Source organism: Scardinius erythrophthalmus (assembly GCF_964197995.2).
Source record: "Scardinius erythrophthalmus genome assembly, chromosome: 11".
NCBI classification, from domain to species: Eukaryota; Metazoa; Chordata; class Actinopteri; order Cypriniformes; family Leuciscidae; genus Scardinius; species Scardinius erythrophthalmus.
In genome coordinates, this window is record NC_138231.1 from 24,778,906 (window position 1) to 24,795,480 (window position 16,575).

At 44.2% G+C, this 16,575-nt stretch overlaps 1 protein-coding gene across 1 annotated transcript in view; it reads right to left on the reverse strand.

The window, feature by feature from the left end:
* LOC308698974 (exostosin-1) overlaps positions 1-16,575 on the reverse strand; it is a gene marked incomplete at its 5' end in the record, with an annotated part of 490,507 nt that overhangs the window by 58,767 nt on the left and 415,165 nt on the right. The window contains 2 exons of the mRNA XM_081379482.1: positions 1,784-1,879; positions 3,826-3,944. Of these exons, the coding sequence (XP_081235608.1) occupies positions 1,784-1,879; positions 3,826-3,944 (215 nt within the window). The remainder of the gene's footprint in view (positions 1-1,783; positions 1,880-3,825; positions 3,945-16,575) is intronic.

The following is a 16,575-nucleotide window of genomic DNA, read 5'->3' on the forward strand; positions in this document are numbered from 1 at the left end:
TTAAATGTTGACCAACAAGCAACAAAATATAATCAACACTGAAAAAATTGATTCGTTGAATTTAATAAAAAAAAATTATCGTAAGTGGTTGCGCACAAAGGGCCCTATCTTGCAACCAGCGCAATTGACTTTGTACACTGACGCATGTATCATTCCTATTTTGCACTCGCGCACAGCGGACTTTTCCCTCCACAGACGCACGTCGGTTAACTAAGAAATACACTTGTGCTCCCCGGGGCGGTTCAGCGCAAGATGGAGGTCTGTTCCGGAGCAAACGTTCCCTCATGCTATTTTGCAGGTTTAGAAAACAATTGCGCCACTGACCGAAAAAAACTATTTTAAAGTCAGTGGCGTGTTGCGCATGTTATTCATATGCTATTTTAAGGGTGCATGCTTGGCCATAATCAATGTAGCGTGTGCACAACGCGCATGCTCTCATCTACACAGAAGCAGCAGTTTTCATTTTTGCAAATCATACATTATTACGATAGATAGATAGATGGATAGATAGATAGATAGATAGATAGATAGATAGATAGATAGATAGATAGATAGATAGATAGATAGATAGATAGATAGATAGATAGATAGATAGATAGATAGATAGATAGATAGATATTGTGCGTTTGTAATGTGTTGTTCTAACAATCTCCTGCGTATATAATAAAATAATAAAAGACTGTAGTATTCCTTATTTGTGCGTGTTGCTTACTACACCAGACCGTTGCACATACATGGAACGGCATACATTTCTTTTAAGTTCTTTTAAACCCAGAAATCTGAATGTGGCCATAGTTACACCCAGTGTTTTATGCAGAGTTTAGTTAATCATATAATAAAGATATTTTTTTCTACACACCATTTGAAAACTGTAAACATCTAAATAGCTAAAGTTGCTTCTAAGATAAAACAACTAAGGGATAAGTGAGGAGACAGAGTGAGCCATCACATTAACTTTGTTCATAGGCTAACTGTATCTGCAAATAACCAACGCATTCTCATCCTTGGGCGTCATAATACTGACGCTTTTGACATTTCGTCTACATCAAACGCACATGGCAACCTTTAGCGTCAATATGAGATGCGCAGAGCTTTGTTCGGTTATGGGTAGGTTTAGGTCTAGTGTAGGGTTACGGTTAGACCGCTAGGAGGCGCCTTCTGGCCCATTTCTATCTGCGTCTCATATTGACGCTAAAGGGTGCCATGTGCGTTCAATGTAGACGAAATGTCAAGAGCGTCAATATATGACGCCCTAGGATGAGAACGGGCTGAAATAACACATGACAAGAAGATGTAAATGAGTAAAACATGTGCAAAGAGGGAAGACGGTGAGCAGACAAAGTCTGAAAGGTGCAAATGATGAGATACATTCAGAATATTCACATAACCACCCACACACAGCTGTGCAGTTATCACACTTACAAACACAATTTCTTCATTTTAGAGATTTTAAATGGTGACATCTGTCCTGTTATCGGTTATTCCTTCCCACCAGTGTGCAACTTCACTTACCTATACTTTGAGTAGAAACTTGTCACCAGAAGTTAATTGAACATGACTTATATATATAAATATTTATACACTTATTTATTATAATTGTATTATTAATTTAATTCCAAAACTGCAAATATCTATAGCTTATATAATTACATCTACATGAAAATCAAATAGAAATATTACATTTAAAATAAAACATATTTTTTTAATCTTTTTAGGTGTAAGTGTGCAACTGCATACAACCTGTAATTTCGTCATCTTTCTCATTTTCTTTCACCTATCTCACCTTTCGCTTGCCCTCAATGATGGAGAAGGGTGTTGTGATGGAGGGCCACTTGTTTCTGGGTGGTGGAGGCTTCTCACAGTTCCACAACACTAAAATCTGAAACCACATTAAAACAGATGTCCTGCACTGCACATTTCAATACAAGTGAAAAACATGACTGTTCATTGTTAGGTTGCAAAACATAAAATAAAAAATTGTAGGTGCAGGTGTGAATTATTACTGCCCACATGCAAAAAGTAATTAACATTTCTGAACAACTCCCAAACTCATTTATTAGTGCAGAAAATAGGCGTGAGAGCCTCCAAACAAACTAGAAATTATCTAGAGCCTTTTCATTTTTAGAAACTGTGTTAATTAAGAGCATTTGGAGATAAAGGCTAATGTTAGCCCTTCTGAAAAAGTTTAACATAATTAAGTGTGCTTAATTGTATTGAATGTGCAATTACTGTGTATTTAAAATCTTAAAAGTATATTTTCCACACAGTAATGACATTAAAAGCCACATAAATTTAATTGAAAGAGATTTCACTTTCATGATGTTTCTTAACACACTTAAGTACTTTAAAAAAGTGCACTTTGTAATAAAGTTTTACTTTAAAGTACTTTTTAAATAAACATTTTAATAATATTTTATCATGCTTTACAGAAGTGTTTATTTTGGTATCTTGACTAACATGCACATGTAAAGTATTTGATTATACTTTTAACTGTAGTGTGTTATTTGATATTACATTCAATTTGAATATATTTCTAATGTCCTAAATTCAATCTTCATCATTACTAATCTGTAATTCCATTAAGAGTATATTTCAGTTTACCATCTGGCAGTACACTTTAACCTTATTTCAAAGACAATAGCAATAGAAATTAGTTAAGCACTCTTAAGTTTAACTTATTGCATTTAAATGTATCTAATATGCAATTAAGTGTCCAAAATCATTCACACTTAAGAATATTCTTTTAAAGTACAATATTTCCTAAGTATGCTAAAGTACACTTTTTAAGGGAGCACATGCTCATTAATACTGTGTGACACTGAATATTATACAATTTAGTATCCATCTAATATAAATTAAACCGATATTATGTCTGCTGATAGGAAAAAAAGTTGTTTATTTAAACTTAATGAAAGGAGCACTCAATAGGAGTTAAGATAGTGAAGATAACATGATATGCCATTTATCAAATACCGCAATTATACTGATTGTTTGCAAAGTCAGACTTTTGACTTGTTTCGCATGATTAGTCGCTGCCCACATACAGGGACATAATAAAAAATGATGTGTGGAAAACCATGTCAAAAATTGTGGACATTCTAAATGAGTTTGATTCATGCATTGATAATCATTCATCTTCTTCATGATATGATGAATTAGGCAGTGCTGCAATTAATATGCCAACCCTTTCCCCTCCAGAATGCTAAAGGAACAGCACATCGAAGATTGAAAATCATCTACTTAATCTTATTTCATTCCAAACCTGTATGAATTTATGTTTTTGCCGCAGGATTATTATCGTTAACAACGTTAACCAAAAACCTTAACCTACTTGAAATGAGATAAATGTTAACTGAATTAAAATGCAATATATATTTAAAAACAACAACACATACACGCATTGTATTTCAGTTGCCAAGGCAAAATGTCTCTATTTTGTAAAATTATTAAAACGAAATAAACTAAAATAAATAAATAAAAATGTATATTATTAATAATGTATATATACAGTATTTGGTTAAAAGAATATTCATACAGGTTTGAAAAGACATAAGGGTGAGCAAATGATGATAGAATTATTATTATTATTATTTTTGGTGACATATTTTTATTTTTACTTGCAGTACATCTCGTTTGTGATTTAACATAGCCAGTTGTGCAGTCCGCCATTACAGTAAGAACTCTGACCAATATTGTGACAAAGTGACCTCCAGCAAAACAATCGCTGGCAGTGTGAATGACCTTTAACATGATAAACACTTGCAGCATAGATAATAATGGTATAGAGTTGTCATTTTGTTTCATAGTTTCCTCTCATGTTCTCACCTGCGCACAGAACTTGGACTTGGTGACTGCATGGATCAGCTTGAATATGGGCTGCTGTTGGGACTGTAGAGGTGTGACCGCTTGAATGACGGCTGTAAACTCCTGAGATGGACTCTTACCTGCAGAAATACAAACGTGGATGGCATAAATTACTTCTGTACATTTTGGATAGTCTTTGTTTGTTGATGAATTTCTTTGCTTAATTCATGAACCACATAAAAATGCAGTTTTCACACACTGCAAAAGGCAGAGTAGCCTTCATGAAATCAGTTTTAAACAGCATCAGTCTCCTGTGTGTAACAACTCTCTGCGTTTGTATTAGTTTGCTTTATGGCAGCCGTTTAAAAAGAGCAGGGATTTGCTTAATTTATCTACGTTTGCGACTGTGACTCCAGAAACCCGACAGCTACATTAAGTCTCTATTACATCACAATAAAGGTTGCTACAAAGAACAAAAGAGAACCAGAGAGGATACAACTAGTAAAATGAATTGATCAAAGCTTTGAAGCTTTTCTGGTTCAGCAATAAACAAAGGAGAAGTTCATAATATATCACACAGTGACAGTAATTACGTTTAGACAGAACATCTATTATCCCCATTTCCTCTCTGCAGGGATTCAAACTCTATAAAACAGAACAAAACAAGAACATGTAAACACACGCACAGTTTGAAACACGAGAACAAACAGGCCAAACAAAAAGACCACACAGAAATAAACCACACACAAACATAGAGAACGACTAATAAGCACATTCACACATCTACTATTGGTTTGATTTTCAAAAAGTATAATATGAATCTATTGTTAATGATCCAAGCAGAATGTGGATGCATCCACACACACACACACACACACACGCACGCACACACACACACACACACACACACACACACACACACGGATAAAAATGAAACGGCCTCTCTCAGCGCGGCTATTAAAGATCCTCGCTTAATTAAATAATAATGACAAAAGATTCAAATAATTTACATATTTTAAGTTTGAATTGTTTGTTTTGTGATCGAAAAACACAACAATATTAATATAGTCACAGAATAAGCATGATTATGATGAAAACCATCTCATTACCCTACTATTAACCCACTAATGCATTCATTATTAAATCTCAAAGGAAAATATCTTAAAGTTTTTATTTTTTTATTTTTACTTTTAACTGTGTTATTTGATAAAGAGTGTCATTCAATATTACATAATGTATCTATTTGAAATAATACTAAATTACAACCTTAATCATTTTTGAATGTGTAATTACAAATAGATTTAAATACCTGACATTAAATTATATTTTAGTTTACCATAAGTGTTTGTCAGTACATTCAGTAATATAACCATTTTTTAACCATATTTCAAAGACAATTGAAGTAATTATGAAATTACATATACAGATGTATTTAAGTCCTACTTAATTGGGCAAAAAAAAAAATCTTAGGTTCCCTTTCGTTGTCACTCCGAGTTACGTCGGATGACGACGAATGGGGTTTCGCTTAGAAATCCTATCATCTTCGAGTATTAAAACACGAGCCAATGGCAAAGAAATGCCATGGGTCTGCGGAATTTGCATAGCGTACCTCCGCCCCACCCTGGGGGTATATAAAGAAGTCGCTGGCAACATGCAGATATGTTTTCGCTTCGGAGCCAAGTTCAGTACTTCACTCCACAAGCCTTTTGAGTGTCATCTCAAATCTCTTCGAGACGAGCGGCTCTTCAGTGTGTTGGTGTGACGGCGCTTCCAGCGAGATCGCATTTCCTGCTGCTGATTTGTGCAGTAATCTGCCGACAGTGAGTGTGTTTCTCCCTGGGTGCTTCAGCACTCTGCTGAGCTTTTCCACTCTCTAAAAGAGCTGCACGCGGCACGTCTTTTTCAAGACGGTTCGCCCGTGTATTTTCTGGATGTGTGTGCGTCAGTCATCTGCCTAACGGTCGCGAGCGCTGTTTTGCGTGTTGGGCTTAATCACGCTTGGCAGCGCTCGTTGATGAGTCATGTTTTCATTGCGGGAACATGACCATCGCGATGTTTATAGATCAAGACTCAATGATCTCCATGTGAGTAGAGTCCCCTCTGCCACACCCCAATTTATCTCTTCCTCGAGAAGGGATACTTTGGCTGGTGGCCAGGGTGATCTGAGGGTTTGGTGTGGCACAACAACCGACGAGTCAATTCCTCGGGCCACACCCCCCTCCACATCGCAGACCATGCACTCACAGCATCACAAGGCGGGCTTGATTCCTCTGGAAATGAAGTTTCGACTGCGTTGCCTCCCACGGGAGTGCCATCGTTGCCGGGACCGATCCAGAGCTGTCAGCCATGCTTTCCCGGGCAGCTGAAAGCATCGGCTGGAGTGGCCCCGCCCTCCCCCCGAGCGCTGTAAGCTTCTCCCGGACGTGCATCAGGACGCCTGCGCTGCGCGAAACTCCACGTGACTTTCGCGGCCCGCGGGTGTCCTCCGCCTTCGCTGCTTCGATCGCATGGCGATCATGGTCTGTATGTTCCCTGTCACTATAGTGGCACGGTCATGCAGTGCTGTGTGTCGCCTGCGCCTTCGATGCAGTGCTGTCCCGGGAGTTCTGTCGAACCGGCCGCAGTGGAACGCTAGTCCTTCCCTGGCCAACCCTGGCAGAACGCGGAAATTCTAACCACGCCCCTATGCTGGGACGCTGTGCCTCCCATGCCCGGCCTGGTTGTTCCGCCACGCACACTACTGACCTCGCTCTCGGGCGACATCGGTACCTGCGTGATCCTGGGTCAGGTGATGTCCACTATGTGGTCCAGACATGGGCCTAGCCAGGTTGATGTGGCAGGGTCTGAGAATTCTTTTTCTCAGCTCCCCCATGTCCCAGGCTGAGCTCTTTGGCGGTGTGGCTTCGACCACCTGAAGCAGACTCGGGTCCGGCACCAATGGTCATCCATCCGTGCGGCCTCCTCAGTCTGCTTCCCGCCAAGCCCCCCTCCATGCGGCTGCTCCCCTCTGGCCTGCAAACGGACCTGAGCAGGAGGAAGCCGCAGGAGGGCGGCGCTGCCCGTCTCCGCCCCTTAGACTGCCACGCCAGTCTAAACAGCACCTTGAGGCGGGCAGCCTGGTCGGCGGGGTGGTTGAGGACTGCGCCCAACAGTCTTCGATCAATCCACAAGCAGACTGAGGCTTCTGCACTGACGGTCATCCGTCGGTGTGGTCTGCTTAGTCTGCTTCCCGCCGACGCCGCCTCCTTGCGGCTCCTTCCCTCGAGCCTTCACTGGCCTGAGCACAAGGGGGTCGCTGGAGGCTGGCACCGCCTGTCTCTGCCCCTTAGCCGGCTAACACCTGGCTGAGCAGCACAAACCTGAGACAGGCAGCTTGGAGTTAGGGCTCAGTTCTTCAGGAGCTGGTAGCAGGACCACTCCTTCCCCCGCTTGAGGGCTAGGTGAAGATCTCTACAAAAGAACTTATGCTCTTTCTCTGATCCCCAAGAGGCTGTGGATGACAGCACGCGCCGCCCACGGGCCACGCTCCTCTCATCCCCCTCTGTCGCCAGACCCCTGCCAGAGCACGCCCCCGTGGGACGCTGGTCCTCCCCTGGCCTCCTCTGGCAGGACGCGGCTAATGACCGTGCCCCCGCACTGGGCCGCTATGCCACCCACGCCTGGGCCGGTCATTCCGCCTCGCTGCACCCCCGACGGAACGTCTGTGGTCCGTATGACCCCGCTGGTGCACTTTCTGGAAGCCTGGCTAGAGCTTCCCAGACTGTCCCGCTGGGTCGCGAGAACCATCAGGCTCGGCTACGCGATTCAGTTCGCGCGATCTCCTCCCCGCTACAGCGGAGTCCGCTTCACTATGGTCGGTGGCAATGCCCCTGTCATGAGAGCGGAGGTCACCGCCCTACTGGCGAAGGGTGCGATCGAGATTGTCCCTCCAGCCGAAATGAGGTCCGGCTTCTACAGCCCTTACTTCATTGTTCCGAAGAAATCGGGTGGGTTACGACCGATCCTGGACCTGCGCGTCCTGAACCGCTCCCTCCACAGGCTGCCGTTCAAGATGCTCACGGCCAAACGCATTTTCGAGTGTGTGCGGCCACAGGATTGGTTTGCAGCGATCGACCTGAAGGACGCCTACTTCCATGTCTCCATTTTACCTCGACACAGACCGTTTCTAGGTTTGCTTTCGAGGGGCAGGCATACCAGTACGCGGTTCTCCCTTTCGGGCTAGCCCTGTCTCCTCGCGTCTTTACGAAGGTCGTCGAGGCAGCCCTTGTTCCCCTCCGGGAACACGGGGTTCGCATCCTGAACTATCTCGACGACTGGCTGATCCTAGCTCACTCTCGAGACCAGGTTTGCGAACACAGGGATCTTGTGCTCCGGCACCTAGCTCGTCTGGGCCTTCGGGTCAACTGGGAGAAGAGCAAACTCTGCCCAGTGCAGAGGATCTCTTTTCTCGGTATGGAAATCGACTCGGTCGCCATGTGCGCGCAGCTTACGAGCGAGCGCGCGCAGTCACTGCTGACTTGTCTTCGCCAGTTCGAGGGCAAGAGTGCGGTCCCACTGAAACTTTTTCAGAGGCTCCTGGGGCATATGGCATCCGCAGCCGCAGTAACGCCGCTCGGATTGCTTCATATGAGACCGCTTCAGCTTTGGCTTCGCGATCGAGTCCCGAGGTGGGCATGGCAACACGGCAAGCTCCGGGTCCCAGTGACTCCGGCCTGCCGTCAGACCTTCACCCCGTGGTCGAACCTCAGCTTTCTACGGGCCGGAGTGCCCCTGGAACGAGTTTCCCGGCATGTTGTTGTCTCAACAGATGCCTCCACCACGGGCTGGGGCGCCATGTGCAATGGACATGCTGCCGCGGGCTCCTGGACAGGACCCCAGCGCCTTTGGCATGTCAATTGCCTCGAGTTGCTGGCTGTACGTCTCGCCCTGCACCGTTTCCATGCGTTGCTCAGGGGTCAGCACGTACTAATCCGATCAGACAATACCGCAACAGTAGCGTACATCAACCATCAAGGTGGTCTACGCTCCCGCCGTATGTCGCAACTCGCCCGCCACCTCCTCATATGGAGTCAGAAGCATCTGAGGTCGCTTCGAGCCATTTATATCCCGGGACACCTGAACCAGGCGGCCGACGAGCTGTCTCGAGTTCAGCCTCTCGCTGGAGAATGGCGACTCCATCCCCGGACGGTTCAGCTGATTTGGGATCAGTTCGGCGACGCACAGGTAGACCTGTTTGCCTCCCACGACTCGTCCCATTGCGACCTGTTTTATTCCCTGACCGAGGGCACGCTCGGCACGGATGCACTGGCGCACAGCTGGCCGCGGGGCCTACGCAAGTATGCGTTTCCCCCAGTGAGCCTTCTTGCGCGGACCCTGCGCAAGATCAGGGAGGACAAGGAGCAGGTTATATTGGTTGCCCCATACTGGCCCAGCCACACCTGGTTCTCAGAACTCATACTCCTTGCGACAGCACCTCCCTGACCAATTCCTCTGAGGAAGGACCTCCTTTCTCAGGGACGGGGCACCCTTTGGCACCCTCGTCCCGGTCTTTGGAACCTCCACGTGTGGCTTCTGGACGGGACGAGGCAGGTTTGAGTACCCTACCACCAGCGGTGGTGGCTACCATCACTTCCGCTAGAGCATCGTCCACGAGACATGCCTATGCGTTGAAGTGGAACCTCTTCGTCAACTGGTGTTCTTCTAACAAGAACCCACGAAATGCCCGATCAGTGTCGTGCTTTCCTTCCTGCAAGAAGGGTTGGAGCGAAGGCTGTCTCCCTCCACCCTGAAAGTGTATGTTGCCGCCATTGCCGCACACACGATGCAGTTGAAGGTAAGTCTCTGGGGAAGCATGACCTGATCATCAGGTTCCTGAGGGGAGCGAGGAGACTAAATCCTCCTCGCCCTCCCCTCGTACCCTCTTGGGACCTCTCAGTGGTTCTGACTGCCCTGCAGAGTGCTCCATTTGAGCCTTTGCAATCAGTGGAGCTTAAGTTCCTGTCAATGAAGACAGCGCTCCTGGTTGCATTGGCCTCCATCAAGAGGGTAGGGGACCTGCAGGCATTTTCGGTTGACGAAGCGTGCCTGGAATTCGGGCCGGCTAACTCTCACGTGATCCTGAGACCCCGGCTTGGATATGTGCCCAAGGTTCCTACCACACCCTTTCGAGATCAGGTAGTGAACCTGCAAGCGCTGCCCTTGGAGGAGGCAGACCCAGCCTTGGCACTGCTCTGTCCAGTACGCGCCCTTCGTGCTTACGTAGACAGAACGCAGTGTTTCAGGACCTCAGACCAGCTCTTTGTCTGTCATGGTGGGAAGCTGAAGGGAAAGGCTCTCTCCAAACAAAGGTTGTCTCACTGGATAGTGGATACCATTGCTTTGGCTTACCAGCAGCAAGGTCGACCGTGCCCCCTTGGTGTGACGGCCCACTCCACTCGGAGTGTGGCAGCCTCTTGGGCTCTAGCGCATGGCGCCTCGCTAACAGACATCTGCAGAGCTGCAGGCTGGGCGACACCTAACACATTTGCGAGATTTTACAATCTCCGAGTAGAGCCAGTTTCTTCTCATGTACTCGCTTCAACTAGCCGGTACTAGATTCTGCTCAGGTGTCTTCGCTTGCTCGCCATTCCTCTCCACGGACGGGATACGTGCGATATTTCCTCAGGTGAGCCTCATAAGCCCTGAGTCTCCTCCAGCACTGATGACGTCAACGCCAGAGTTATGCCACGGGCAGCTTTCGCGCTTGGCTAGGTGCCACCATGTGCATGGTTCCCTTCGGGCGACCCCCACATGTGTATTCCACTGTAAGCCTCTTTGAGCATGTGTCTTTCCCTTGGCAAGCCACCTTGCCACCCCTGGGGTTGAAATATTCCACCTGCGGCTGGACACCCCAGTGTTACTCCGTATGCAGCCCTTCGGGGTCATATGTGTATTCCAAGTCCCCCCCTTCGGGTTGGGCATGATTGCATATTTCCACTGGATATGCTTCCCAGTGTACCTTGGTATTCCTGTGTTAAGTAGGACTCCTTCGTCCGTGCTAGTTTCACGACAGGGAGCTCAGACTTACGCAGGGCACTGGTAGACAGTCGAGAGGTGGCGTGATTATACGGGAACCCCATTCGTCGTCATCCGACGTAACTCGGAGTGACAACGAAAGGGAACGTCTCGGTTACGTATGTAACCCTCGTTCCCTGAGTAGGGAACGGAGACGTTACGTCTCCCTGCCACTTCCGCTGTACCGCTGGAACGCCTGAGTTCAGTCTCGGCTCCTCAGCGAAGACATATCTGCATGTTGCCAGCGACTTCCTTATATACCCCCAGGGTGGGGCGGAGGTACGCTATGCAAATTCCGCAGACCCATGGCATTTCTTTGCCATTGGCTCGTGTTTTAATACTCGAAGATGATAGGATTTCTAAGCGAAACCCCATTCGTCGTCATCCGACGTAACGTCTCCGTTCCCTACTCAGGGAACGAGGGTTACATACGTAACCGAGACGTTTAACTAACAGAATTTTGTATAAATTTTAAATACAATAGTGTTGAAACCATGTATGTGTTGTTACGCATGTAACCATGGTTCCCTGAGAAGGTACCGAGACGCTGCGTTGTATGATGACACTTTGGGCAATGGCCCAGTCATGCAGGAATTATGGCAAAGGGATGCAGCATCTTGTTGATGGAGAAATTCCCTGAGACATTCCCTTTTTGAGGGAACTTGTGCTGCATCGTATGACAACACTTTGGGGAACAAAATAGGAACGTCTTTCCATGCTCCTCACCACGGGGCTTCTCAGGTGCTGCGAGCAAATCACTCTGCCCAAGTAGCAGTGCATCGTCTTCTGAGAATATTATAGTTCCCAGTATGTATACGGTTAGAAGATGTCTGTCTCATGTGACCTTGTTATTTGTACACGCTGTGACTATACAAATCACAACATGTAAATAGGAAAATGTTGCCGTTATTTTGTCACTTATTGGGAGCAGTCGGGACATTTTTTTTAACAGATCGGGCTTTGGTCAGACTCGGGCTCATTTAGCTTCTCTCCTTTCATTGTGCCCATAATATATGTGCAGAGCGCAGGCTACTGTATGAAATATTGTTATATTGATAATATTATAAATATGCAACGCATTATGCGATTACGCGAGTAACGCGACGCGCGTGCAATGCATTAGGTGACAGTTGACCATGTAGAGCATCAGGGAGAAGTTGGAGTGTGGGGAGTTACGAAAAGTTCCCAATACTTCAGGAAAAGCTGCATTTTGAAAGAGTTTTGATTTGATTACCACAACAAACAATGAGCCTGAAGCCTTCAACAGTGGATGCTATTCTTTTTCTCCACAACACTCGCGAATAAACAGTGAATGAGCCTATCAGTTCAACGGATTTTTTTTTATTAGGGCCCAAGCCCTGAAAGGGCGAAGGCCCTATTGTTTTCGTAAGGATTATTAGGGCCCAAGCCCTGAAAGGGCGGAGGCCCTATTGTTTTCGTAAGGATTATTTTTTTTCTTTTTCTTTTTTTTCTTTTTTTTTTTTTTTTTTTTGCCTTTTTGCCACTTTTGGGGCCCTTAACATGCTCAAAAACTCTTGAAACTTTGCACACAGGTCAGAACCCGCGGCCATCAGGGCCGGACTGAAGCTGGTACCTGGGCGTGGCAAAGGGGCTCGACAGCGCCCCCTGGAATGGGGTCCGGAATCTTGGTCCATATATCAAACACGCTTGCATGTAATAATATGAAACTCAGTACACACAGAGACAATTTATATGAGACATGCCACTTCCTCAATCCTCAATACAACTATATAAGGAAAACCCGTAACGGCAAAGATGGCGGTTGTATGCACATGTCCCGCCCCTCCCGCTGGAAAGCCAATCATCTGCTTTTAACAGTCAGCAGCTGACCACTAAGGAGCGAATGTACAGTGACGTGACATAACTGCCATATTCAACCTGTGCTTTCGCGCTGTGGCTGGCGCTGAGCCAAAGACGGACGCGCTCAGCGCTTGTCATCTCTATCACAACTGTTCAGTGTTTTAACCACATAATGTTTTTTTTAGGTTTCAGACATTTAAATACATATAATTGTTTAAGTGCTTGGCACAACACCGGCATTCTGGATAGAGACGTAAATGAAGTTTGGTGTCCTGAACGTGAACCCTTGCGCATGCGTAGTAAAGGTATAACCTGTGGGGAAAAAGGCATTTTAAACCTTATTTTGGGGCAAAGTCATCAAACTTTTTCAGCGATTTTTATCATATTTTACTGCTGTTTCTATACATGCAGTTTTTATGTCCCAGTGACCAGTGAAAGTAAAGTTCTGACTCTCTGCCCATTCATTTAGATAGGAGCCTGGTCTTGTTAGTCCGAAATAGCTGCCCGGAGGCGTTGCCAAGATGGCGGCCGAGTGGCACGACTTGCCTAAAAGGACTTTGGTACACATATAGATCTCATCGGGCCGCACAACTTTCGTGCTCTAAGTTTTACAAAAGCCCAACAGGAAGTCGGTTATTATACGTTGTTTGGAAAACGCATACAATGGAATGTGAAATACTCCTCCTAGGGAATTCATCCGATCGCCGCCAAACTCGGTGTGAATGAAGTCAAGACATTGAGGATGAATTCTTGCGAACAGATTTTTGATATCTCGAACGGTTTGGCCGTGGCGAGGAAACAAATTTATGGCGAATAATGGGACACAGGAAGTGTGTTATAACTTCTGCATACATTATCTGATCTTGCTGAAACTTCAGCAGTGTATTCGTTGTAAGAGGCCGATCACATGGATGTGACCTTTGTGAGTCAAAGTTATAGCGCCACCAACTGGCAACAGGAAGTGTGTCACTTTCAAAATGCTTTGAAATCACTTTCTTATTTTTACCCGATTTGCTTCAAACTTTATGTGTATAATGTAGACACACGGCAGATGTAGACCTGTGAAAGGATTATTGATATCTTAGATACTGTTGCCGTGGCAACGCATCAAATTTAAATATTCTTTTCGGATGCGTATGAGACTCTTAGCATGCTTGAAATTGGATGAAACTCGACAGACACATAACACTTATTAGCCAGTAGACATGTGAAAAGTTTCAGAAACGGGCGTGGCAGGGGGGCTCAACAGCGCCCTCTTGAACAGGGTCTGAAAACTTGGTCCATATATCAAACACGCTTGCATGAATTAATATGAAACTCGGTACACATATAGATTTCATGGGGCCGAACAACTTTCCCTCTGTCAAGTTTCACACCAGCCCAACAGGAAGTCGGCTATTATGGGTTGTTTGGAATACGCTTGCTGTGGAATGTGATGTACTCCTCCTAAAGAATTCATTCAATCACCTCCAAACTCAGTCAGCATGAAGTAAAGACATTGAGGATGCTAAATTGCGGACGGATTTTTTATATCTCCAATGGTTTGGCCGTGGCGAGGAAACAAATTTATGGCGAGAAAAGAGAGAGACGAAGTGTTATAACTTCTGCATACATTAACTGATCTTGATGAAACTTTAGCAGTGTGTTCGTGGTAAGAGACCGATCAGATGGATGTAACTATTGTAAGTCAAATTTATAGCGCCACCAACTGGCAGCAGGAAGTGTGTCACTTTCAACATGCTTTTGACAAAAGTGGGGGGGTTAGTTTTAACTACAGTTACAAAAATCAGAATATATATTGGTCTCACCGAGCCGGACAACTTTCTAATTTACAGTCATTAGCTCAGAGCAAAAGGAAGTCAAATATTTTGGTTTGAATGTGGATTTTTTGGATATTTCAGACTATGAGTTTTTAGTTACTCTTCCTAACTGGTTTATTTTATTCACACCAAACTTTTTCAAAATGATAAAGATACATTAAAGATGCTAAATTGTGAACGGATATTAAACATCTCAAACGGTTTTGCTATAGTGAGGGACTAAAGTAATGTACAAAAAGGAAACACTAAAAGCCTCATCTTCTAAAAATGTAATTAAACACCATTTATTTCTATATAAAAGTATAAAAATATCACAACTAAACCCATTTTATTCTTTTTTTTTTTCAATTTAATAAATATTTATAAGTTTAAAAATAGTAATTGTACTATTTAGTCCCATAAAAGTCAAGTCATACATAGGGCTATACTGCCCTCTTTTGTTCAAAATCAGGTAGGCCTATTGTATCTACATAAAAATATACTAGATATGTGACGGTGAGAATATTTTACCACCGGTTAATCGATGTGTGACACCGCTGGGGGCTTTTGAATCGCCAACTTAAAAACGAAAGTAAAATATGTTCGTTCGCACTGACATTAATAGTGGTTGAGCGAGCGTTTCAAATGAATTCCTATGGAAGTAGGAATTAACTGAAAAACGTTCACTCTGTTCTGCTCGTTCCTCGCCGTGGACGCACACCGTTATGAATGCCCGTGCAGCCATGAGCATTTTAGTTTAATTTTAAAATTAGCGCCTTTCGGGGGGTGGATTGCTTGAAATTATTTTACAAAAGCACAATGTTGTGTTTTATTGCGACTGTACACAAATATAAGTTAACACTTTGCAGTTTGAATGTTGTCCTGTATAATGACGGAGTATGTTTTTATGTGTCCACTGTTCAATCGCGCCCACGCCACACACACACACACACACACACACACACACACACACACACACGGTTTACTATCTTTGTGGGGACTCTCCATAGATTTAATGATTTTTATACTGTACAAACTGTATATTTTATCTCCTTACACTAACCCTACCCCTAAACCTACCCATCACAGAAAACTTTCTGCATTTTTACATTTCCAAAAAAACTCATTCTGTATGATTTATAAGCTTGTTTACCCATGGGGACCTCTATTTAGGTCCCCACTGTGACACGAGTCCCCATCAAGGTTATAATCGTTAACGAAAACGAACGAAAAAACGAAAACTAGGTGGGAAAAAACATTGTCGTTAACTGAAATAAAAATAAAAACGAGGCATTGCAAAAAAACGATAACTAACTAAAACTGTAATGTGTGTTTGGCAAAACTAACTAAAATAAAATAAAATTATAGAGTAAATGTCCTTAGTTTTCGTCTTTGTCAAGGTCTTTCATTTTTTAACGCTATTTAAAACACGCAGCGTATTCATTAAGCTGCATTTCCTTTCCCCATGCGTCTCTCACATGCGCGCGCGCACACACACACACACACACACAGCCCCTCCCCTCCGTGCACACCGCGTCTCCATGAGAACGAGTGTTCGTTCGACGTTGAAAGCAAGTTCGCGAAAGGTTGGTATCTCTATCTCGTGAACACCTTTACACAATCACACATTAAAAAGTGGTATAAAAATATTTTAAATTCTGAATATAATTTTGTCAGTGTGTTAATGTCGACCCGAGAAGCGATTGGCCTTCTTTAGAAAGTTAACTAGTCGCAAGTTTGAGGTAAAATGCACTTTTTGGTTGTGGTTGTCGATGTCAAAACACTATAAGCTGTGATTCAAATATAAAATAATGTTATGTCATTTTTTTACTTTTACACTGAATGTTTGCTGCTTAAATCCAGATGAGTAGGCTATTGGCTATTTTCTAAAATTGTATGATGTTTTTGTTGAGTTATTATTACACAATACTTTTTCCGACCTTTTTGAATCTTGCCCCTGACAAATAACCCAAATTACAAAAAAAGACTAAAACTAACACTAAAACTAATAAAAACTAAACTAAAACTAAGCATTTTCAAAAAATAAAAACTAAACTAAACTAGCAAACCCACTTTAAAAACTAATTAAAACTAAACT